At 36.8% G+C, this 27,562-nt stretch overlaps 1 protein-coding gene across 1 annotated transcript; it reads left to right on the top strand.

The window, feature by feature from the left end:
• The first annotated feature begins 23,665 nt into the window (after positions 1-23,665).
• On the top strand, positions 23,666-27,562 carry LOC124866696 (guanylyl cyclase-activating protein 2-like). The gene is made up of 4 exons (XM_047362590.1): positions 23,666-23,991; positions 24,080-24,229; positions 26,007-26,115; positions 26,193-27,562. Exons 1-4 carry the CDS (start codon positions 23,794-23,796, stop codon positions 26,318-26,320), a joined length of 585 nt encoding a protein of 194 aa, XP_047218546.1. The 5' UTR covers positions 23,666-23,793; the 3' UTR covers positions 26,321-27,562.

The following is a 27,562-nucleotide window of genomic DNA, read 5'->3' as shown; positions in this document are numbered from 1 at the left end:
TTAATCCATAATTCTTCTAAAGCCATAAAAGAGACAACATGTAGCTTAACTGGATGCTATTAATCACATGCCAGCTTTTACATTACTGCCACCAACAGGGATCATCAGTCAGGTCCACTTTTAGTGAGCCTGGTTCATCTTCTGTTTTCAACTGTGTTGTGACTATGAATCTGACTATATTATTTAATATTTAATATTAATACTTTAATATTTTATCAAATAATACTTCGGTCCGTTAAGGGTTGTCCTGTGAATACCAGCCCAGTAAGGCGATGGTATTAGGACAAAATCAAAAAGGGTGAGCCAAGCTCTGACATTATTGAACAGAAAAACTCTGCACACACATGGAATGAATTCACACAATTTATTAACAAAAATAAGTCAACTCAAAGTCAAACATTTTTCATTCAACAAACTCTTCATTATGCTAAAACAGTCCAACTAACTACCAAGCAGAATTAAAGAATAGGGAAGACTAATGGACTATGTACAATATAAACAAGTTGATTAAAGATGATTGAAACCGTGACCAAAAGAGTGATGCAACATTACCATGCAATGTTTATGTTTGAGAACCAAGGATTATCTTGAGGAATCTGGAAATGAAGTTAAGTTAGTCTTAGAACCAACTTAGGCAATAATCAGCAAAACTCTAGACAACCATTCACAATGCAAGATCAGATAAAATATTATTTTAATAAAATAATGTTTTAAAGAATGATCTGCTGAATTAAACCAACCTTCTGGATGACTAATTCTCAACGATGCCTCATTAGCTAACTTTATTTATTAAAATAATATTTAACGAAATATTATTAAGGAAATGGTAAAATATTTAAGGAAATATTTTGGAAAAGACCCAAATCTTTCTGGAGAAATGGGCTTAATTGTGTTTACTTAGTTATCAAGTTTAGTAAAATAATGTTTAGGGAACTATTATTTACTGGATTGAAAACTAACAACCTTTCTGGGTAAATATTTTTTAGCAGGCAAGCATGTGTTCTTAGCTATTAGCAGTTAAAGCTAACAAAAGAAGCTGATAGCTTAGCACCAGAATCAAACACACACCTATAAACTACCGTTAATAAAAGGGTTAGCATGCATAAGCGCAGACGGCACGTTATGATCAATCTTCTGTGTTTAAAATCACTCTATAACTAAAGTTTGTCTTAATTTTCAAAACACAGAACACAAAACTGAGCACGTGGTGCTGAGCAGATAGCCTGCTAGCACCAAGATAGCTGAGTTCAACACAAACAAATCCAAACTTCATAAAATGAAAAATGTCTAGATTATTTCATTCTAAATCACTTCTATCACTCTGCCCAAACCCTAACCTCGTATGTGAACCGTGCTGAGGAGAAGTGTCCGGGCAACGACGAAGTTTGAAGAAAGCTCTGTGAACAAAGGGTTAGTTTCTGCTAACTTCTGAAGCTGTGGGTGAAGGACAGCTCGCTCTGTCCGCCAACCAACTGCACAGTTTCTGTAACCATGGTGATGCGGCTCACTCTGTCCTTCCTCCACGCTTGAATACTGCTTCACTCGGCGTTGTAGAGACAAGGTCTCTGCTGGGAACTCTCTATAACACAGTTTGATCTGTAGAACTCAGAGAGAAAAGTCAAGCCACGCTTGTACCTTAATTACCCCGCTCGTGAATGAAATACCGGATACATGAACAGTAATTCATTTGAACTTAACTTAGTGCATATGATCGATGATCGTATCACACTCTTGGATCCAGTTTGAAGAGTTTATGTCTGTTTGCCAGCAAAGAGACATTAGCGCTCTGTGTCTCTCCAGCCAGCTCTGCAGCAGGGTCCGGATGGAAGAGATCAATTCCTTGGAAAGGGGTGCTTTTATACAGACAGTGGCATCATGGGAAGTACCCCTTTCCCTGGCTGTGCCGGAAGTAGGTTAATGCAATTTATTTTGAAAGTTCCAGAAAAGTCTGTACCGGACTTCATGTTGTAATCCATGGCTGTGGTCCCAACAACTGACCAACACCTTTTTTTGTTAGAAATGTTGCCTTGTAGCATAGATTTGCTGTCAAGCTCCAGCTAGAGACTTTCTGCATTGGGTTTGCATGCTCTCCTTGTGCATGCTTGGGCTCTTTCTCTGACAGTCCAAATGCATTGATTTTAGTGTTAGGTGTCTCTAAATTGCTCTAATTTATATTAAAACCATGTTGCTTTACATTATTGTTTGTGTCTGAGATTACTTTAATGGGAGAAAAAGGTACAGCTATCAATTACAATCACTGAAGAAGACATGTTTTTTTTTCTCCATAGGGTCCATTTCAGAGGATTTGATTAATTTAACCATATTAATCATGTTTGAATATGGCATTTTTGCAACACTAACACTGTTTTCTTGTTTTAGCTCAGCGGTGCTGCTGAATTCAAACAGCATAAATGATTCAGACTGTTCTACAGCCAAAACCGTTTCTCTTATTCCCTTAACGTCCCTTTGCACAAAAAACTGCTAAATAAAAATACTCAAACGCAATTTGGGCACTCAAGGGGCCACAAAAAAATTACTATATACACTATTTAGAAGGGTTTCTAATACCCTGGAAGGCCAGAAACGGTAAGGTGGAAGTGGAAGTAAATTAGTTACTAATTCTCCGTCTTTTTTTTGTTGTTGTTGTTGGAGGGACCTACAGCTGTGAGCACATTACCTTGACTAGTCTGCCATTAAAAGGATCTATGATTGTGTTACCAAGGAAATTTAAACTAAAAAAGCTTTTTGAACTTTTAAAGATATAAAACAATATTTGTTCCTCCATTCATTCATGTTAAAGAAGTTCATTCTATCTGTTAGGTATTATTTAGTCAACTCAGAGGTAAGAACGATACAGTCATAGTTACTTGTGACAAGGGTAGCCCACTTTGCAGTGAAACTACAAAGTTTTGACACCCTATCTCTTTATTTATATACACAGTTCAACAGACAGTTCAGACAGGGTGTATGTGTGTGAGACGGAAAGGAGGCTGGTTCACACAGAGATAACAATGATCTCACACACACAGGGAGGAAGGCATAGTGCAGGTGCCTTGCAACCCAAGGTTTTTACATGAGTGATAACAAGTCCTCACACCCATCCAACAGTCCCTCCTTTTATCACAAGTAAAAACATTTAATATAAAAACGAGTAAGAAAAATACTTTGTATGAGCGAAAACCCACGGACGGTAAACAGATTATATTTTGTGGGAAATACTCATACGGCCCCGCCGCCCTCGGCGACCATTAAAAGTTAAATGTTGATTAATACTTGAAATCATAAAAATAAAATAATGATACTTGAAATCATAAAAATAAAAGAATGATACTTGAAATCATAAAAATAAAAGAATAATACTTGAAATCATAAAAATAAAAGAATAATACTTGAAATCATAAAAATAAAAGAATAATACTTGAAATCATAAAAATAAAAGAATAATACTTGAAATCATAAAAATAAAAGAATTAAAAAATCTGCCCTGTTTATGTCATCATTGTACTTTTTCTCATTTCACTTAAGCAACAACTTCTTCCGATTTTCTGCTGTAAGGTTATTTTATGAAATACAATGTATGAGTACACTCAGGCTTTTGATGTGATTTATTTACAACATGTCATCATAATCGTCCCCTTCATTTTCGTGCATTTCTACCTGGTTCAGTGTTGCATATGCCACCATGAACAATACCAGAAATTCTGTAGGAATGGATGTGCGTCATGTTCTTCCGTCAGTGTTCTGAGATGGGTCCCGTCTGATGTCCATCTCTTCTGGTTCGGTATCACTTCCTGTGGATCCTGCTTTAGATAGAGAAAGAGTCCTGCTACCAGAATTAAGCTCAGGCTTATCAGTCCTGTCCACATGTTACAGAGAGCCATTTTATAATTGGGCGCAGATCAGCTGTTTTCTTCACCGGTTTGAGACGCTGGGCCATCTTTGAACCCGGACTTCCTCTGCTACCCCGTCGGTTGGTTTGGCTCCTGTAACGGCAAAACTGGCTTACAGTGGCTTTTATGGATCCAGGAAGGCCTCTCTGCTATTTTCAGAACTGTGGGCGTTGTTAGGAGTATTTGAAACGGCCCTTTCCACCAAGGAGTGCTCCAATCCTTCCGGTGGAGTGTCTTAATCAGGACCAGGTCTCCAGGCCTCATTCTGTGGGATAGGAGCAGAGATTATCGGCAGACCACTGGACATTTGTTCTTCTTTTGTCTGCAACATTTTATTCATCCACTCAGCTAATGAAGGTTCCTGTTGTGCTTTCTCTATTTCATTCATGTCAGAGGGCAGAGAAAACGGTCTGCCATGTACCATTTCTTTGAGAATACAAATTCACATCAGCAACTTGGTGTCATGTGATCTCAGGCTCAGAACACAGTGGGCGGAGTTACACAATGATGCACAGTAGGTGGCAAATGGAGTAAGACCAGTTTGATTTGGAGTTATTCTCATCCATAATTTAACCAGGGATAGGCATCCGGGCCATGGCCTCCCTGTTTCTTCCATTGTTTTCCTTAATCTTTAACTGAAACCCTAATGCTTTAGAACTTAGTTCTATTAATTTATTTACAAAATGAGTTCCATTATCTGACCTTATAATCTGTGGGATACCATATGTGGGGAAGAAATGTGTCACTAGGTTCATCTATTACAACTAGGCAATATTTCTTCCCCCGTGTTTGCAACAAATTATGCATGATCTGCAAAAATGATTTGCATAGTCAGAAATATTTATAGTGTAGCATTAATGCTTTACCAGATGTGACATATTCCCCCCTTGACACGTGGGTCTTCCCAATGTGTCACTGTAGCCGCTGTGTTGTATACATTTTTTTTGGGAGGATTGGTTTATCTTCTATCTGATAGATGTCATCTTTTTTCTGTGCTCCTCTCTTTAGCCAGGCCTTTATTTCTGTCTTGGGTGCTGACTGTTGGGCGTCTTTCAGCACATCTGTGTCTATAAATAGCAGATCTGACATTTTCTCTTTAATAGGTTGAAATGAGTTACTTCTGTCCCTGATGATGTTTTAAAACCTCTATTTTGCCAAATCTTAGCATGGTGATGTACTGATCCGAAAACGTATTGGCTGTCTGTGTATATAGTAAGTATTTGTCCCTCATGTAATTCACATGCTCTTACTACAGCATATAATTCTGCTGTTTGGGCTGAGCATGTATTGGGTAGAGATTTAGCTTCTATTATCCTATCGATGGTTGTTATTGCATAACCAACTCTATTCTTTCCATATTCATCTTTAGATGCTGAGCCATCTACAAACACAACACATGAATCTGGTATAAGGGTTTGAGAAATGTCTTGTCTGGGTTTGGTGTCTTCTTCAACTTTTGCTTTATAAGAATGTGGTTTTCCATCTTCTGCAGTAGGTATTAGAGTACTTGGATTTAAAGGGCACATCTTTTTAGAGTTATGTTTGGCTGTGATAATAATAGTGATGTCAGTGTGATATGTCTTGCATGTAGCGTCAGGTGCTTCTCTTAATATTCCTGACTTCAACATATCTTGTATTACTGGCTTAGTACCTTCTTCAGCTTCTGGCTTTAAGGGGTATTGACGGACTGATTGCCTTTTTTCAGATATTAGTTTAACCTTGTATGGTGGGAACCCCTTTATAAGCCCTACATCAGTTGATGATTGGGACCACAGTTCAGGTGGGACAGCAGCTAGGACAGGATGCATGTTGCTCTCAGCTAAGCCCTGTATTTGTCCCTCTGCCTCATCTAAATGTATCCTTGGATGGACTTTGACTGTCCATGCCAGAATGAGCTTCCAGATTTCTGTATTAGGATCTACCTTTGATAGTGTCAGTGCTGTTCCTGCAGAGGTTTAAAGCCTCTGTTTTTCCAAATTCTTATTATTCTTTTTTATCATATATTATAAAGTAAGTCCTTATTACATTTAAAAATGAGATCACTATTTTTGGTAATTGCTATTATTATAAATAATGCTTGGTTTAGTTCTTATTAAAAATAAAAAATAAAAACTCACTCACTGATGAACACAAAAAATGAAGGGCATATTATATCTTATAATCTTAGTTTATCTTACCCAGTTTTATAGATACAACATCCAGTTTCAGTCAGCTTTGTATTTAGTTCAAGTAACTAAAGTTTGTTTCAATTAACTAAAGTTTTATCTATTTCAGTCCAGTTCAGTAATTCTGTTAAGGTTAATTTCATCTTATGTTAAGTTTGAGTCTAATTCAATCATTTTGAACCTGACTGGAAAAAGTCTAAACATCTGTTAAAATCTTTTTGTTTTATCATAGAGAACTGACCTAATATTATTATGGTAATGTTGAGGACTCTAATTTTTACATAACATGAAACAGACATTTATTTCACAAAAACAGAAAGTCAAACACAGACATTTGGCCACATTAAAGTTTAAATAACCTGTTTGTAAAAGAATTAGGAAAAATTGAAGACGGGTCTATGAACTTTCTTATGGTTATCAGTATTTTCAATACAGGTAGAACCTTTGCCATCTTTATATGATTTTTCAAAAAAGATTCTGGAAACTTTATTAAGATATAAATTTGGCAAAGATCATCAGAACATCAGACCTTTATTAGCGCTTTTAAAGTCCCTCAAAGATGCATTACAATGAAATCAGTCATTCCCATTCACACACATTCACACACTACTTACTTATTTTTCTGTCAGAGTCATTTTTATTTGCAAAAATTTGAACATAATTTGACTTCTATTATTCTTAAAATGCACATTGTTTCCTCATAACCCCTTTTGTTTCCACAAGGTCTGTTTTGAACGCTTCAATTCTTTTTTTTTATTCACCAAGAATCAATAAGGTGGTCTTAGTGGGTCCACCTTAAAGGTGTTATCTGTTGGGTGTCATGTTATCATTGTCAGGTCAGTGAGGTTCATAAGTCAGTCAGAACCTTGGTCATTTGGTCTGTGCACATAATGTTTTATAGATCCAGCCTATGATTAGTCAGCAAAACTTCCACCTATAGGAGAAAAAATGATTGTTAATGAATGAGCTGCATTTCCTAGGAACACTGTCTTCCTCCTGGATGAGCATCACCTGTTGAAAAACTTTCATCATTGTTTGTTTCACATATTCAATCAGATCTTTATATTATACCAGTAGGTGAAGTTGTTAGTATCTTATGTAGACTGACATATACTGTTGCATTTGGAGAGGATCTCAGATTAAATAAACTTAGTTAGAGCGTCAATCCAGGTTCATTTTGTGTCTGCAGACTTTAGCCAATTTTTCTTTTCTTTCTTTTTTTTTTTTTATACATAAAGAGCAAGATTCAAAACATTTTCAAAAGGCAGATTGTGGCAGAATGTAGACAAAACTGCTTATTGATTGACAAAATAACATTCAAGCACACAATCACCATATTAAAAGGCTCTACTTCAAGAGAATCACTAAACTTTTGGGGTCCGGTTTTGGCCCGCGGACCTTGAGTTTGACACATGCAGGGTAGAGTTACAATTTATTTCAGACCTTTCAGCAGAGACAGGCTTCTGCTGTTTGCAGAAGTTTTATCTTTGTTTTCAGGCAGCTGCATCTCTTTGTCAAGGTCGTTTCACAGAGCTGAAATTTAACTTCTCTCAAAGAGGAAAAATCAAGAATGCACACAATCTGAGCCAAATATGGAATTATTTCCCTGTAAAATGAATCTTTTGCATTTTATCATGATATTGTTGGTAGTATAACACCATAGAATGATTTTTAAAGCACCTGTTTCTCACTAATGCTTGCCTACAAAATCTTTTACTCTCAGATTACTTCTTTAACAACATTCTGTTCTCTCTTCTCTAGTCATTGTTCACTGGGTTGTCCAGTTGGACAGTTTCCATGTTGTCCACATTGTCACCTCCTCTTTTAACTTCTTTTACCACGTCCTCTAAAACCATCTCTTAGTCTTTATAATTTAACCTGGGATGGGTGGCGGTCCGCCCCCCCCTTTATTTGTTTTCAGTTAAGCTGAAAGTTTTTTCCTGTGCTTTTCTTAAGGCCTCAGTATTATGGCTATGTCAGTTAAAAGCTGCTCTTATTGTTGTTTTTTTAATTTTAATTCATCTTTTTGTTTTAATCTGTTTATCAACTGTGAGCACTCAGGGACTGAAAAGTCCCCTTTGAAATTATAATCTGGCAAGGTTTTTTATTGTCTCTTGAATCTTTTGAATGCATAATCTCCAGTTTAAGATCCCCGTGTAGTTTTAGGATTTCAGTGATAATTAAGTTACCTGAAAATCCGTATTTTTATGCCATCGTGCACATATTTCTGTTAAATCAGAGCTTTTTCTCTGTTCTTCCCCCATTGTTCTTTGTTATTTTTCTCTTTTTAGTTTTCATTATTGCTAATTTTAGATCCCCTTGTAATTTTAAGACATCCTTTGTATCTAATTTGCCCAAAAACCCATGTTTTTTATTTTTTATTCCATCTATGACAGATCATACCTGCTCCTTTTACATAGTTCTCCATAAACTTTACCTCCCCTTCTAAGTCAATTAGTTTACTTTGTTTCTTCCCCATTATGTTTTATGTTAGTTTAATTGTAGTATAAATGTCCCAGATAAAAGGTCACTGGCATGAGACTTTAAGGAGAGGACATTAACACGGCCTTCTACTGCGACTAATTCGCAGCGGTGTTAATTTTCTGGAATGAAATCCGACCTGAATCTCCAAAGTCACCAGTACGTAGTTTTAATCTGGGCAAAAGAAAACACAGGACTAGCAGAATCCTGCTATGATTCTATTAAAATGCTTAGTCCTCCAAACACACACAACACAGTCACACAGTTAGTTTCAGGTACCTTGTAATTTTTCTAAGTTAACTTGGTGTTATTTTATGAGCTCAATTTACTCCGTTCTTTTTACTTGTATAGCGCTTATTCTATTCCCTCGCAGGGGAATAACCCTTAGTCGTTTTATTTGGCCCCCTTCTTGGCGGGGCCCTACCTTAATTTGTCACTATTCCTTTCACGGTGGAATAAAACCATCCCAATGCAGCGTCCTTACCGGCGACGCACTACCAACGACTTTTAAGTACTTTTCTTCTTTTATTTATATAGCGCTTACTCTATTCCCTCTCAGGAGAATAATCCTCAGTCGTTTTCTTTAATCCCCTTCACGGCGGAATTGTACCAAATTTGTCACTATCCCTTTCACGGTGGAATAAAACCATTCGAATGCAGCGTCCTTACCGGCGACGCACTACCAACGACTGTTAAGTACTTTTCCTATGAACTGTATTTTAAAACTGTCTCACCTCGGAGTTGACTTCTTGGTGACTCTTTGGACCCTGTGAGAGTCACCCCGCGCAGAGGAAGGCAATAAACCACTGGCCAGGTGTGAATTCACACACACCGGGACTTTCAGCCACTCCGGCTAAAGGAGGCTGTGCAGCGGTGCTTCGCTCGACGTCAGGCTTCCCCCACGGATCCCAGAGTCACTGTTAAAGCAAAGAGAAATAAGGTTATTGAATTAATCCGGCTTCGAAGGACCAATAAATGTTAGGTATTATTTAGTCAACTCAGAGGTAAGAACGATACAGTCATAGTTACTTGTGACAAGGGTAGCCCACTTTGCAGTGAAACTACAAAGTTTTGACACCCTATCTCTTTATTTATATACACAGTTCAACAGACAGTTCAGACAGGGTGTATGTGTGTGAGACGGAAAGGAGGCTGGTTCACACAGAGATAACAATGATCTCACACACACAGGGAGGAAGGCATAGTGCAGGTGCCTTGCAACCCAAGGTTTTTACATGAGTGATAACAAGTCCTCACACCCATCCAACACTATCCAAAGACACAGTTTGTCTCTTGTTTCAACTATTTAGTTGTACACAATAAAAATAGCTGTAGCAAATGTTCTTGCCAGATAAAAAGATTTTTGGGGCCTTTTTATTAGGAATGTCCCACTAAACATTTTGTTATTTCTGTATTTGAAGAAAATAATATCTGATAATACTGAGAGTCAAATCAAAACCTGTATTTTATGATTGTTTGTAAAAAATAATGAAAACAGCGGCTTGTGTGTGTGCATAGTTGTTTGTGTGTTGCCCTGCGATGGACTGGCGACCTGTCCTGACTGTACCCCACCTCTTGCCCGTAGTCTGCTGGAGATAGGCGCCAGCTTCCCTGCGACCCACTATGGAATAAGCGGTAGAAAATGACTGACTGACTGACAATGGCTTGTTTATGACTGATACTTTAGTCGCTCTACAAATGTCAGAAGTGCTGTTTTGTAATACCATGCAATGTGAGGAGTTCCTCATGTGCATCTTAAGTGCACTGCCTGGCCAAGAAAAAGGTCGCCACCCAAAAAAAAGGTCACACTCTAATATTTTGTTGAACCGCCTTTAGCTTTGATTACGACATACATTCGCTGTGACACTGTTTCAGTAAGCTTCTGCAATGTCACAAGATTTATTTCCACCCAGTGTTGCATTAAGTTTTCACCAAGATCTTGCAAAGCCTTCTCCAGCACATCCCAAAGATTCTCAATGGGGTTAAGGTCTGGACTCTGTGGTGGCCAATCCATATGTCAGAATGATGTCTCATGCTCCCTGAACCACTTTCACAATTTGAGTCCGATGAATCCTGGCATTGTCATCTATGAATATACCCGTGCCATCAGGGAAGAAAAATCCATTGATGGAATAATCTGGTCATTCAGTATTTTCAGGTAGTCAGCTGACCTCATTCTTTGAATACATACTGTTGCTGAATCCAGACCTGACCAACTGCAGCAAGCCCAGATCATAGCACTGCCCCCACAGGCTTGTACAGTAGGCACTAGGCATGATGGGTGCATCACTTCACCTGCCTTTCTTCTTACTCTTACTCTGATCCTTCCTGCCCACAGCCATCAGCATCTACAATGGCTCTTTGAAGAAACCTTCATAATGAGCTACAACAACATTTAATTTCCCTTTGGGATTAATAAAGTATTTTTGAATTGAATTGAATTGAATTGAACATCATTCTGGAACAGGGTAAATCTGGACTCATCAGACCATATGACCTTCTTCCATTGCTCCAGAGTCCAATCTTTATGGTCCCTAGAAAATGGAAGCCTTTTTTCCCGGTTAGCGTCACTGATTAGTGGTTTTCTTCAGGATACAAAGCTGTTCAGTCCAAATCCCTTGAGTTCCCTTCGCATTGTGCGTGTGGAAATGTTCTTACTTTCACTATTAAACATAGCCTGGAGTTCTACTATTGTTCTTCTTCGATTTGATTTCACTAAACGTTTAAGTGATTGCCAATCACAATCATTCAGAATTGTTTTCCTGCCACATTCCTTCCTCGAAGACAATGGGTCCCCACTATCCTTCCAGTTTTTAATAATGCGTTGGACAGTTCTTAGCCCAATTTTGGTAGTTTTTGCAATCTCCTTAGATGTTTTTTTTTTTTTTTTGCTTGATACATGCCAATGATTTGACCCTTCTGAAACAGACTGATATCTTTTCCATGACATGGCTGTTTAAGAAATGAGAAACAACTCATTGCACCAGTTGGGGTGAAATAACTTGTTGTCAGATGAAACATAATGGCCCATGCAGTAATTATCCAATGGGAGGCTCGTACCTCCAGGTGGTGACTTTTTTTTTGGCCAGGCAGGGGATGTGTGAAACATCCAGTGCTTTGAACGGCCATATCATCTGAGGCCTTTTTGCATATTTTTTTTAGTCATGTAGTCATGCTCATTTATTGACCATCTCCTTGATTGCTTGCAGTCACCAGCCAGTTTATTAGGTACACTTAACTGGTACCTAGTTGGACCTTTTGGCATTCAGATCAGCCTTACTTCGTTGTGGCAATGATTTAACAAAACATCCTCAGAGAGTTTGGTCGATATTGACATGACACCATGATGCTGTTGCTGCAGATTCTTTATGTGAGCATCAATGGTGCAAATATTCAGTTCCATCGCATCATAAAAGTTCTCTATTGGTTAGATATCTGGTGACTGGGGAGGCCATTGGACTACATTGAACCCAAACTCAGTCATGTTCAAGAAAACAGTTTGAGATTATTTGACTTTTATGACATGGTGCATTATTCTGGTGGAAGTAGGCTTAAGAACATGGGTTTTTAATGGTCATAAAGGGAAGCCGCATCAAAGCTCTAGTTGGCTGTGACATTTAATGAGGCTCAATTGGTTCTGAGGGGCCCAAAGTGTGCCGGGAAGATTTCCTGTAGACCATCATACTGTACCTGGTAAGCTGAACTGTTACAACAAAAACTAAAACAATGCTTTCATGTTGTTTACACCAAATTCTGACCTGATTTATTGGACCAGACAATGTTTTTTCTTCTCTGCCTTTGTCCAATTTTGGGGATCCTATGTAATCTGTAACTACAGTTAGCTGACAGAAGTGGTCTTCAACTGCTTTAGCCCATCTGTTTCATTGTTTGATGTGTTGTGCATTTAAAGATGGTAATCTACATACCTTTGTTGTTATTAGTAGTTGTACAACCTATTACTACCTTTCTGTAAACCCGAACCAGTCTGCCCATTCTGCTCTGCCCTCTGACATCAACAAGGCATTTTCAAAAACAGAACTGCCCCTCAGTGGCTGTATAAATCTTTTTCATCATTCTCTGTAATCGATGAGATGAATGTCTGTAATGTCCAAGTAGATCAGCAGTTTGACATAGTTAGACCAGAAATATGCCAGAAAAAGAAGTTGGCAGTGAGTGTGTATGTGTGTATGTTATGAAGTATGTTATGAAGTTTAGACGAAAATTCAACTTGGAATACTCACCTCCACTTCCGGCTCCGTCTAAGTACACCACTACGTTCTCCGATCCAACCAATCAGATTCTGGTCCGCATTCCTCTTCAGCCAATCATCCCACAAGACTTTGCTTTAAAAGACCTTCATACGCAGAATTTCCTGCTCTTTGGCTGAGCTTCAACCCTCCTCCACCCCATCTCCACCATTTGGCTTCCAAGTTCCTTCCGACTCCCTTATCTCCTCAGGCCTCCACTCTATCACCAGTATCAGGATCCCGTGGGGGGAGGAGACTTCTCTAATTCTAACCCTAAGATGTTCATTCAAGCTCATGTCATTATCAGCATCCATGTCTTCCACCAGGTCTAATAAACTTATCTAACTGCCATCTCTATGTTTCTCTCATTTGTGAGTCTTTTCAGGTTGAAATGCTATATGACATAAAACTGCTACTCAGGCAGTAAAGCACGTAGCAAAGCGGAATTTTTCGAAGTTGCCAACTGGTTAATTAGTGACTTGGGTCAAACTACCAAGCCGCTGTAGTAAAGCCATTAGCAGCCTCATCAGATAACATACCCTGGAGGTTATGACCAACTTTTCAAAATTCACAGCAGCAACAGCTGACGATAACATACTTTCTTTCCACAGAGGTGGTTTGGTCATAAGGAGTGATATTAGTTTCCTCTAAGTATGTTGAGAGCAACCCTAGTGTGCATCCAAGTGGCAACTGAGTTGCTCACATTCTCCATCCATCCATCCATTGTCTTCTGCTTCTCCGAGGTCGGGTTGCGGTGGCAGCAGCCTAAACAGAGAGACCCAGACCTCCCTCTTCCCAGCCACTTTGGCCGGCTCGTCCGGGGGAATCCTAAGGTGTTCCCAGGCCAGCCGAGACATAGTCTGTCCAGCGTGTCCTGGGTCTTCCTCTGGGCCTCCTCCCGGTGGGACGTGCCCGGAACACCTCACCAGGGAGGTGTCCAGGAGGCATCCTAAGCAGATGCCCGTGCCACCTCAACTGGCTCCTCTCGACGTGGAGAAGCAGCGGCCCAACTCTGACTACCTCCCGGATGACCGAGCTTCTCACCCTATCTCTAAGGGAGAGCCCAGACATCCTGCAGAGGAAACTCATTTTGGCTGCTGGTATCCATGCTCACATTTTCTGTTTTAAAATAGTTCCAAACAGCAGACATGTCAACAACATAATCTGGCACGTTCCATTTGTTTTACAGCTGTTGATGGCTTTTAGGCTTTTAGAGCACTGACTACAGGCATCAGAACTTGAGTGTGGTCAGTTACTCTGATCATTCAAATTGCCCTGATCTGGACAAGCAAATACTTAGTTTGGAATCAGGACATCCCCATTTTATTTACAGAGTCACAGCTGCTTGGACATATCATTTTATGTGAAAGTCATGAAACTTAAACAGCACTGAGGAATCTTGGTAAAAAATGAAAGTGATACGCTTTGTCCTTGTAATACCCTTGTGTGCCACTGAACCAGAATAAAAAAGCATTAGAACCATGACAGAATGCAGGGTGAAGAAGAAGTAAAAATCGATGTGTCCTACTGTTGTCCGCTCTATTGACCTCCGAAGAATGTTCATCATAAGATGTCACTGGGAAAAAAAAATATTGTAGAAACCCAGTTATCTGACCTTGATTTTTTTTATTCAATAAAATAAAAAATTTAAACTTGCCACTGAGAAACCTGAAAAATCAATATTACTGTCTTTAAAGACTAAACCATGAAAATAATAAACAGTCTCTCACTCTTAGGTTTCCACTGCAGACATTTAGGAACCTGTTCGACATAAATGCAGGATGTCCTTTTCAAGAAGGGTAATAAAATGTATTTTGGTTTTTTATGTGGTTATAAATACCTCATTTTGGGTAGTTACTTTTTCTTTGCAAAAGTTCAAAAAATATTTCCTCATTACCAAGACAACTATATTTATTCATCCCTTTCCTTTTGGATATAATGAGAGGCCAGTTGTTTGAGATGTATGGTACAGCTTTTCTTCAGCTTTTGACCCTCCAGTCTTCTTTCTAATCTCTATCCGCTGTACATGAGATTTAATAACTAAAAATAGCATTGGTTTGTGTTACATCTCTTTGCCTTGTGGTGCTTTTGTTTATTTTTTTTTGGGGGGGGGGGGGGGGTTGTGTGTGAAATGTGTCTTGCTGCTCATTGAAAAAGCTGACTATGTTAGCATCCTGTGGATTTTGTGTAGTAAAACTGATATACACTGTGAATATAGCCCATCAATTACTGGTAACCTGTTAATACTGGTTCATCTTAATAAATTAAAATCATTGAAAAGTGAAATTATTTCAGCAATTCAATTAAAGTCATACTACGCAGATTCATAAAACACAGGCTGATATGTTTCAAACATTCGTTTCTGCAACTTATTATTATTTGGTCTTAAAACTAATAAAAAAACCAACATCTGGTTTCTCAAAAATTAGAATATGGATCAATAAAGAAATATGTTTAATACTAAAATTTCCTCTTACCAAAATTTTACATTGTATACTTTGGGTTTTTTGGTCTGGGCTCTTGCATTACTGCATCATTTACTTGTGGTATGGAGGCAATCAGTCTGTGGCATTGATGATGTGTTTAGACACGACCCAGCTGCTTTAATTGCTGCAACCTCTCATTAGACCTCAAGCAACTTGGATTCTGTTTTGCTTCAAAAAAAAAAAGAAAAGAAACTAAAAATAGACCACATCCCAGAATTTAAGAATTCACCTTACTTACACTGTAAAGTTGAGGTATAACGTGTGATAAAAAATAAAACTGTTTGGGTGTATTTTTCATATGTTTGTGATGCTTGCTGATTGAGAACACAAGGGGCTCAGATTCAACACCTCATCCAGTCTGGTTCTTATAGAACAATGACCTGCATAGATCAAAAGTGTTTGACTATTGATTCATGACATTCTGGTGGTGCCCAGCTTAGTAATTTAATTACAAATCACTCAGTTATTATAAATGTGTTTGGGTACTTATTGTTAGCCAAACATGGCTATTATAATTTATAACAAGTATTTCACTCTGATTGTAGTGAATGTATCTAATACTGTCAATATTTGAACTGAATTAATGAAATAAATAAAAATTTGGACTGAATTCTAATTTACTAAGATGCACTCTTACATAGGGGAATCCTGTACAATCGGTAACTGTAAAGCAGTGATGCAACCCTGTTTCCTTAACATTGTGTTTCTTTGTCATTATTTATTTGCAGTCATTATTATTATTTTTAGTTCAGTACTGACTTTTTCTAATCTTAGTTTGATTAAATAGTTTGCACTCCTAAGTACTTTGAAGTTTAAAAAGAATGAAATATTTCATCAAAATGCGGACAGCTTGTTTATGTCTATTTAATTCTTGCTTGTTTATGTGCATCTATATCCTAAGGCTTGTGAGTTTAAAGAAAAAACTGAATAATCTGTGAATGAGAAATAATTAAGCTGTATTAATGTTTGCAAATAATGAATTTGCAGTTGTTGCTTACAGATCTTTTACTATAGTAAGGTTCTGGTAGCCGTTACAAACAGATATTTGATTTTCAGAAAGTAAAGTCCCATAAAATATTTCTGTGGGTTGCATTTAGAGTTAAAAGATAGATGATTTTAGACATGGAACATTTCAGCAATGGTATCTTCGTAATGCATTTGAGTAAAAGGATCTGTCCTTTCTGCCCTCCAGTCCTTTGGACTGAGTCGGGGGGAAACGTATAACTTGATGTCTGATATTACTGACATATGTTTCTGCAAATGGTACATAAAACTAAAATAACTTCATCAACCTCATTATCATTAAAGACACTTGTTTCGATGGTTATTCTGTCTTTTGAGTTAGTCAAATACTGAAGAGTTTATGTGCGTATTTCAAAAAATTTTAAATTTATCTACCACTTTCTTTGGGACTGAGTATAAATATACTATGTCATATGTGGATTAGACTAAATATCAGTATAAAAGAAAAAATATGATGGAATTGTGTTCATACTGTATGTTAATATGACTGCATATTTTAAGCCACAGTAACATTTTAAATATGATAAGAAGTTTTTAGAAATGTGAAGTAACACTGGTGTGTACAGCTAGCGATTATGAGTTATAGATTAACAAGATGTGATGAATGGAGATTTGTTGCTGTATTAGTGTGATGCTTTGTCACCATCTAGTGTACATTAAGGAGAACATGAGACCTGACCTAATCTTTCTAATGTTCTCAGAAGTGTATACATTTTTTAATTTACTGTGTTCTTCTTGGATTGTTGTGATACTGTAAAAGCCCCTTAAAAGAAAAGAACATAATTTTCTTTAGTTCCCTGTGATGACACCCAAGCTCCATTAGCTGAAAGGCTTTTGAATAAAAATATTTAGCTGACAGTAAAATAACGTTCTTATCAACTTTACAGTGATTGTATAAAAAACAAGAAATTGATTTCATACAAAAAGCTTTATGAGGCCTTGGGAAACAACAGTTTAAATACATGTACAGACAACTTAATTTTTCGTAAGTCAACAAAGAAATTTGAAGTGAAAAAGTATTAAGAGTATTTGGCTCTACAAAACACCCCCTGAGCCTCATATCCAGCACTATTCTGAGAAAAACAAAAGGCAACCCTAATTATAATACATACAAAGCTGAATAATATTGGTTTTGGTTTTCAGACCTTTTTGGTAAGACCAAGCAACTGCTCTGCAACCTCATGCTGCAACACAACAGAGCCAGTAAGACTCAACGACGCCTTAAAGTTAAAGTCTAGTACCTTTTTATTTAGGGGATGAAATTGCACTAATTCTTCCTCTTTTGTAAAAACACTGTTTATATACATAAATACAAAAAGCTTATTTTATTTCCTTTTTTATATATTTATATTTAAAATGGCCTCTTTAAGAGTAAAGTGGAAGAAAATAAAATGTCTTGTTTGTGTAAACAAATATGCTAAATAAAGCTGATTCTGATTTAGACATTATTTGCTTATTAACAGCTTTACTTGTAATAATGATGCATTATTAATTTATAAATGACAAATTGCAACTTTGTATTAGTTAACGTTCAATGTTTCAGCTGCATAATAGAAACCTTGGTTGCATTCGCTGATACATTGTGGATAAAATTGGAGAAACATGCATACAACAATGTTCCAATGCTGCCACCTAGCGGATAATCGGACGAGGTGTTTTTTGTTTGTTTGGACTAAATTAAATACCTTAACTTTAAAGAAAACCCACTTTGTTTACCTGGTTTGCTGATTGTATTGGGAATAATAATCTAACAAATTAAATTATGAGGTCAAGTGAGTTACTGGCAGCCCTTCTTGGTTCCCTTCTTGTGGCCAACTCCAACCTGTGTCACAACCTTTACTTGTTTAAAATTTTTACTTTTCAGATTGTTGGTTCAGTTTAGCTGACTTTGTGACAGTTTTTGAAATGTCACTATGTTGTCCTGTTAAGCAGAAATACCATCCAATTATTAAACATATGCTTTAAGCATTTTGCTACAACAAGAAAAAGGTTTGGGTTTGGAGATGAAAGATGCAGATTGTGAATTAGGCAAAAACCTGCTTGATGCCGTTTACTGAGCGTGATACACTCTTAGACAACATTGGTGATGTATTGCAAAGCTTTTGAAGGGACTTCAAGCCAAACTCTTTCTGTTTGATTTATTTGGTGTTTAATCTTATTTTTTTCTGCTTGGCCAAACATACCTCAGGACTTCCGGCAAACCATTACCCGCGCATAGACCTAATTAGCTTAAAGTAGCTTGACTTGATCTTTACATCTTTACTTTTGTATTTTATATCAATGCAACCTGTTGAATTGCTTCAGTTTTATAAGTAAATTCATAGTCATAATAGTCATACTGTTAGTTATTTTTTAATACAAACATTTTATAAGAATTCAAACCATTTTGAACTGCAGTATTAAAAACTTAAAATTAACCGTTAATTGGATATAATTTTAAAGTGAAACTTTTAAAGCTAAATACTATTTAGTACTATATACTAAATACTGTATTTTGTTGCTTGGTTTTATACAGTATACTTGAGAAAAAAAATAAATGTAAAAGAATGACTGCTCCTTGGCATATAAACTGAGGCTACTCAGTGATATGAAATATTTAATATAAAACTGCAATAAGGTGATTGGTGGGATTCCTGCTTTCTATTTCTTCAGACTACATCAAGACATTGAAGAATATCCTATAACCCTTTTACACCTTTCCTCAAATGTTCCTGAAGAGTTACTGAATCACTAAACCAGAACACATGAGCGTTCCTGTGTTAGAACCACCCCCAAAGACTGTCCTAGTTTCTAATTAAGCCAAATGTCAATGTATCCCATTAACCATATATTTACTATGCATGCTTAACCCTCATGGTTATGGTGTCAATCTCCAGCTGCAATTAGGCAGGGTCCACCCTGGTCAGGTCACCAATCCATCACAGGACAAGACACACTTAACAGATAAATCACACACATCCAAACACACTCACACCTACGAGCAGATTACTGTGGCCAGATAATCTCAAATAGATTTTTTTGAATTGTGGGGAAAAGCATAGAACATGGAACATGATGGCATGTCTTTTTCTCATTCATATAAATGTCATCAGAAGCCTGCTTTTTGAAATGTAGTGAAATATTCTTAGACTGCATAATGATTGGTTTCGTACAGCATAGAAACTAATAATATTATTTTGAATTTGAGATATTGAAATGCATTTAGGGGGCTGCAGAGTGGCACAGTGGGTAGCTCTGTTGCCTTGCAGCAAGAAGGTCCTGGGTTCAACTCCCAGCCAGGAGCCTTTCTGCATGGAGTTTGAATGTTCTCACAGGGTACTCCAGCTTCCTCCCACAGTCCAAAGACATGCCTGTTTGGTTAATTGGTCACTCTAAATTGCCCTTAGGTGTGTAAATGAATGTGTGCATGGTTGTTTGTGTGTTGCCCTGCAATGGACTGACAACCTGTCCAGGGTGTACCCTGCTTCCTGCCCACAGGCTGCTGTTGATAGGCACCAGCTTCCCCATGACCCACTATGGAAGAAGCAGTATAGAAAATGACTGACTGAAATGGAATTAGCCTGTCCATATGCATTTCAGCTTGTCATGGAGTTTATACCTGTAACACTCGGGAGGAAAGGTAGGTATCTTCAGTCAAAAAAGCATACATATAAAAGTACATGTTAATAAAGGGCTTAAAAGATTAACAGAAAGAGAGAAGATAAATGCCAACTGATCAGATTGGAGATTAACACAATTTCAATAAAGTTTAAGCTAATTTGAAATGACTTATTTCTTTCTGTCTTTCTTTGCACACACTTTATTACAGAGTTCTAATATATAGACAATTAAATTAAACTAAACTAACAAACAAAAACTGTAATTAATTAAAGCTTCGGTGACCTGTTTGCATAAACATGCAGATCCTAAAGATTACTTTGTTGAAGCACATTTTGATTCATTCCAGATTATTCTTATTAAAATACACAACTGCCACTATTTACAGACAATCTGATTGACCTGAAAAAAGATGGTGTCCCAGTAGGATTTTCTTGATATTTGATCATTTGCATCATTTAGCAAAAGCTATGGTTTGCATTTACAATACAAAAGACCATCTATAGACATAGTTGGTGGTTACTATTCCAAAACAGGTTGAAAACTCAAACCGAACATTACAAATAACCATTGGTTATTTATCAGATACTGGTGGTTTGGCCCTAGTGAAGAATCCTCTCACTGAAAAGGAATTATTTTCTCTAAGCACAGATTGGCAATCTAATTTTGAATTTAGGAGATTGGTAAAACAATTCCCTATTAGCCTGACCTTGAGAACTTCAGCCTCTTAGCTACTTTATCAAGAGAGGCTACACTGAGACAGATTAAGGGCATAAACAGACTTAGGCAGAACCCATTCTGATGATAATACTAGTTCACAAATGAAACACTATCTGAATGAAAAATTAAAATGGAAATAATAATAATAATAATAACAAAACAGATTATAAAAAAACACAACACTTGATATACACACACACAGTATCATGCATCTAACAAAAATTTATATTTGAGCTTTTTGTGCATATTGTCAGCACTCTACATTATTCACCATGCCCTTTTGATCTCAAAACTTTCAATTAATTTAACAAATACTTCTTCTTCTTTTAAATACTAATAGTCAATAGTCAAAAAATCAGTTCGCTAAACATCATTTTCCCAATGTGTAAAAACAGAACAAAAAACGAAAATGACTTTCAAAATCTAAGAAACTCTACCTGGCCGGACATAAATGACAAACTGATTCATGCCATTAAGACCCAGGGCTCCTTCAAAACACAAACAAAAAACAAATAGCATTTTTAAAATCCTAATGACACTATGATACTCACACCCATTTCCTTTGTTTTCTAAAATCATTTTTAAGAAAACTGTCCGATGTAATTTACTACTAGAAGACTTTCATGTTCAAGAGTATTTTTTTCACATGAAGAAAAAATTTTAAAAAAGCAAAGAAAGATTGTAAAATTATTTAGGCTTCATAAATATTTTTTTACTGGTATTGTTTTCTGAAGGAAAGATGATGATACTAAAACTGTAGAATCCCCCAGATGTTACCTTTCACCTACAAGAACTCCTCTTAGCCTAGAGGTTAGGCAAAAATATAATACCACAATGTTTTACATTGAGATCATAATCACAATTCCCCTGTCATAGAAATAAAACATAACACGGCACCTACATCAAAGAGCATTTACATAATCAATGAGTTTGCAAACTTTTGCCCATTTGTGTCAAGCCCAATTGACATTTAATAATATTTTATCATTCTTCAGATGTGAAGCACACTGGAACCCCAAACTGTTTTGTCTTAATGTAAACCAGGAGATGTTTTTTTGTTGTTGTTGTTGTTGTTTTTTATAAGCAGAAAGATTACTGTTAGCAGTAATAATTAGCTTGATCCTATTTGAGGTTCAGAGCTCTTTATACGTGGATAAGGCTTTTATTGTGCAGGTTTGCCATTTTGCCTATACATAGAGGCATAAACCTTGGGTTATTGTTTTGGCTGCTCGGCTGATTGCATTCAGACCCTTGGATCATCACTACCAGTCCAATACATTTAAAAAACTGGTAGTTACACACACTAACCAGACCGTTTTAAAGAGTGCAGCTAACCAGCTAAATGTTTACTTACTATTAGCAGCTATAGGCAGCTAGCAATAGCTGGATTAGAGGGATTGCTTATGTAGTTCCTCTATGCACAGAATAAGGATGAAACATCATCAAAAAACATTTATTTGCGCCTGTAAAGTCATAGTTCAGCTACATGTATTGTACATGTACTTATAAGACTTTTAAGATTAAGAGATGTTTTGGCAGCATGTTGACATTTTCTAATTTTGATTATCTAAGTTTGTCATGTTACCAAACCACATTTTCACCAATTAATTTTGAAATGTCCTTACCTGACCTATCAGATCTAGCAGTAGTAATTATTGCACACACATGTTGTTCCTGAACCCCCAAGATATTAATGTTTTCATGACCTTGAGGTGTTATACTTTGAAAAGGTTTGTCTGGACGCATCTCAGTAAGTCAACATTTCTTCTACATGATTATTATTATTTTGTCAATTTATAACTTCAAAAAATTATTCCTTGATTTTTTTATGTTTAAATCCTGATTAATGTGTGAAAATGTGAAATGTATTTTAATGTAATATGATTATATGTTGAAAAATCTTATGTCAAAACAATCCAGGACATGAAAAAGTACACCATCTATAGCGTTGAATTATTTACATTTCCAGTCACTCTGAAATATTACTGAATCCCTTTTTCCTCGGCTGTGAAACGTGACATAGCCCACACTTTATCCAAGGTCCGCCTCTGGTGGGTTGATCAGCCTCTTGTGACAACTCTGTTGGAAGCACATATTGCCAAGAGCTGAGCTAGGTTCCTGACTCAGACAGCCCAGCAAACCCATAGAGAACCCAGGACTGATCACTCTGTAAAATTCAGTTGTGACAAATATTTTTGTTTGATTCATATGCTTTGTCATGTTTAACTAAATGTCTGTTCGATGTTCCGCCAAAGTTTTTGTTTTGCTTTCCTCTACACCACGGACATGCATCTGCATCTCTCAGCAACTTTCTTCAAGAAAAATCCTTGTCATATCCAACTCAGTTCAGAAGTCAGAAACCACAGCAAACTGAGCCAGAACCATGAGCCTTCAAGTCTGACTGACCAGGAACACCAGCTGTTGTGCCAAGAATTCCCAACAACCAAGCTGAAAGACCGGATTTTGGGAGATGCTTGATCAGTGATCCAAAGCAACCCAGTTTCCTGCTCCCAGTCTTTTTTCTCTACTCCTTTGCAGAAATGAAATCCTCTTTGATTGATCCAAATTAATCTATTTGATGTGTGATAGAGAGTAATTGATAAAGAATCTCTGAGACAGATTTGTTTTATATAATTAGACTTATCTTTCGTGCATACAGTTTATCGTGGCATATTCATGCTGCACATGTCAACAGTATGGAGAACATTTATTTAACTTTATAAGCCAAAAAGATTAAACATATTTTTTATGTACTAATCAAAATTAAATTATTAATTTCACTTAGATGTAAACCTAAGTTTACTTAGATGTAAATTGTGACTCAATCAAAAATTTGGATTCGTTGTGATATGGCTTCCTTGCTTGATTTTTATAATTGATTGATATGCAGAATATTATCAACTTAAAGGGAAAGAACTAGTTGCTGTAGTTTGGTCTCACTGTTCTTTAACAGCAAACCTAAGCAACCCACTGAAATGTAACCCTACCAACATGCATCACTAATCCTGAGGCTACAGTAATCACTTGCTCAGAAACAAACTGGAGGATTTCAGAAGAGGATTCCCAAGGCTTATACACAAAAACACCTAGGAGCAAGAGATGCCCATTTCAAGCCGGTCCGCTCTGTTGTGGAGCGGACTGACTGACTGACTTACTAGCTGACTATGGACTGCTGTCTTTAGCTATGGGACAATCACAGCAAACAGGGAGTTGTGAGGAGATTGATGTCAAAGCCCTTCAGGATATGTATAAAAAATTTGTCCTGGAGTGTCCAAGTGGAGTACTTTTTCTGCACGAGTTTAAACGTTTCTTTGGAGTGCACCCAACTGGGGAAGCATCTGATTATGCGGAGAACATGTTCCGAGCCTTTGACAAGAATGGGGTAAAAGAGCAACACGTGCTTTTCTTGGTTTACATCATTCAAAGCATCAAAATGTAAGAAAACCTTTCTCATTTAACTCATCTTTTAGGACAATACAATTGATTTTCTTGAGTTTGTGGCAGCACTGAATCTTGTTTTCCGTGGAGACCTGGAGCATAAACTACGCTGGTCATTCAAGGTGTATGACAAAGACGGCAATGGCTACGTGGACAGGAATGAGCTACGGTCAATAATTGATGTAAGTCAGATATGAATGTTACGCTTAAATGACCTTTTAATGGATTTTCATAAGTTTACCTACCACCGTGATATTTTATTTTATTATTGTTTTTCTACATTACCTTGTTAGATCTTTTTAAAGGGTCTTACATTGGATTTATCATGTGAGAAAATATGGAATGTTAGTACTTTTTCTAAAATCATGCAAATTGGTGTCATTTGATCAAAATTACAATATTAACTTTGATGTAACTAATTTACAACTCTTAGCACGCAGACATGGGTTGGTATGAAATTCTTATAGTATAATAACCTCTACTAAGAACAGCCTCATGAGATTATGGTATTAAAATAAAATGCAAACAGAAATGTACAATTTGAAACAGTTGTTATCTGAAACAGAAAACCAGAACTTATTGTAGCAGAAGCTACTTCTATAACATGCTTATGGAGTATCACAAGAAAAAAAAACTGATTTTAGCTGGTTAATTAGTCAGGCTACGAGCTCTGATTACCAGCTTCCAGTCAGCCTCTTTACAAACAGGTCACACATAGCTTAAATATTCTAGTCTTAAAGCAGCTTTACCTTAATAAGACTAATGGGTGGCACTCTATTAGTTTTCACAACAAGACTGTCAGTGATTTTTGCAACTGAATATTTTCAAGCAGTCAATTCTCTTTTTTACAGGAATGGAGAAAAAGCAGCAGCCTTTATACAGCCAGCTACTTGGCAGTAAGCAGCAATATGTGGGGGAGGGGGAGTGCTGTGTCACTCTATACTCCATAAAGCCAGAGGCAACCCATTATTTTCCCTGAGATCGCTTTATAATGAATTTTTTTCTGGGTTTTGTTTTTGTAGTTTTGACACGCTGACACTTAAAAACATTAACATGGGCCATTAGCACCTATTAGTAATCGCATCAAAATTTTGCAATGCTTTATTATTTTATAATTATTATTGTACTTTTAGTTGTCAGTATCTTACCTGGTATTAACTGCAGACACATACAATATAATCCAGTCTGGAGAAACAGGTGGGAGTCAAGCTAGCATCTGCGCAGATCAAGAAATTAGAAGAGAAAATGTCTGTCTTTCAAAACAACTTTGATACTGTTTTTAGGTTTGAATGCTGCAACTGTTACCATGCATACCTTCAATCACTGTGTGCTGATCAATATAACCTGCTGCTCAACTGTGTCTGCCAGGAGGTGTTTATGAATATTGTCTTATTTCACCAGGAAAAACATTTTAATGTATCTCTTTTGCTGGATCGGAATTAGATCAACAACACTGGTCACTTTGACTTTGAGTGTAGGATGCAACAAATGTTCACCATGCAGGAGTTAGACATAGAAACACAGATATTGTTGAAGAAAGCAGTCACAAAGTAAAGAAACATTTGTAGTTTATAGTAAATACATTTTAAAAAGTCTTGCTTGTTTGTAAACAAGGAGTGTGTCTTAAGGGAATATTATCGTTTAAAAGAATTGCATAGATGGCATTAACCCTAGAGCATTTTATGTCAAGGAGCAGAGATTAAAAACTATAATGTGTATAAGGGTCATTATTCACCTACCATTGTACTTCTAATTTAATACAGCTTTATTATGTAATTGTGCTAATGCGTATTGCTTTGAATAAATATACATTTAATTCGGGTATTATTTGTTTTATGCAAATAAGTGCAGTTAAAAGGTGGATGTCCAGGCTCCATGTATTGTGTACCGACTGCTAACATTGCAAGTTATCAAAATATCTTGTCTCATATTCCATTGTTTATTTTATTATGAATACAGAGCATCTATCAGATCAAGAAATACTCAAAGAAAGACAAGAGCGAGTCACATCTTACAGTTGATGAGGTCGTGGAACGAATATTAGATGCTGTTGACTTTGATAGAGATGGTGAGGAAATAGTGTTACAACATTGAAAAACGACTGCAAGGATCTACCATTAAACACGTGTCTTTCTGCTTTCACAGGTCACATTACTTTGGAAGAGTTTGTTAAAGGTGCACAGCAAGATCCATGGGTGCTTAATATGTTGAGGTTGGACATGAATCCAGCTGGATGGGTTCTGGAGAACAGAAGAAAGAGTGCATATTTCTAATGTGTCAACTTTGCCTTTGCTGTGAGGTAACAAAGACACAGTCATGGCAAAAATAATACAGCAGATTTTTTTTAATCTGGTGAAAAACATCTTACTTTCCACACTTCTGTGCTGTTTCTTTGAACATGCAGTTTTACATTCACAAATGACAATATATTATTCAATATTTTATTCAATTTAACTTGTTTACTATGATTTGACCTGTAATACTATAAGAACCCATTACAATAATTATAATAACTATGAAGAACATATAAAAAATGCTGTTTATTGGTTTGTGTACATGACTGTGGTTTTACTTTTACAGCTGCTCTAATTGCCATGCTTCATTATACTGACTGGAAATATGCTGTTTTTTCTTCTTGTTTAGTTAGTTTTAATCACGCATTTTACACAAATCAACAGCCTTCTTGTCATTTAGTGTCAATGTATAAATAACAACCTAAGCCACTCTTCTCACTGAGCCACAGTCGAAGAGTGGTCATCTTGCAACCCAAGGGTCTTGGGTTCAGTTCCAGCTTCCTCCTGCCACATGTCGATGTGTCCCTGGGCAAGGCAGTTATCCTCAAATTGCCTACCGATCTGTGTATCTGTGGATGAATGTGTGCGTGTTAGTTAGTGCGTCTGGGTGAATGTGGCTCTAGTGTAAAGCGCTTTGAATGGTCAGTATGACTGGAAAGGCGCTATATAAGTTCAGTCCATTCGCCATTTAATATAATGCTTAATTTTTTTTTACTTTCTTGTTTAATGCTATTTTTTTTAATGCTTTATCAGCAAGCCATGTTACTCATTAAACAGTTATTATTGAAAGAAATATGTGTACTTTGTGAAAGAATTACCCTGTTTATAAAAGATATCCTGCTTAAACCTCAGTTCTTGGTGTAGAAATTTATTTCTAATCTTATTTTTATTTATCTTAGGAAGAGAAAGTGTTTTAGTTGAACCTAAACAACAACATAAACTTTTTTCACTCATTAACTAAAATATATCAACAATGTATATTCTAACGGATCAAAAGTTAGAACAACCTACCTTCTAGTAGTGTGTGCTGACCCCTTTCACTAAAATAACTTCACTGAGATGCTTCTTGCAGCCTTCTTCTAGTCTCTGCATCAGTGTAACGAATGTCTGACCTGCTCCTCCCTGTCATCAGTGAGATGTTTAAAGGAGATTTATGTATGTAGAGCCAGTTTCAAATTCACCCACCATGTTAATTGGATTAAAATCTGGTGTTTGACTCTG

This window comes from Girardinichthys multiradiatus, chromosome 4 (assembly GCF_021462225.1).
Source record: "Girardinichthys multiradiatus isolate DD_20200921_A chromosome 4, DD_fGirMul_XY1, whole genome shotgun sequence".
NCBI lineage: Eukaryota > Metazoa > Chordata > Actinopteri > Cyprinodontiformes > Goodeidae > Girardinichthys > Girardinichthys multiradiatus.
Note: the sequence above shows the minus strand (reverse complement) of the source record. Positions and strands in the feature narration are given on the sequence as shown.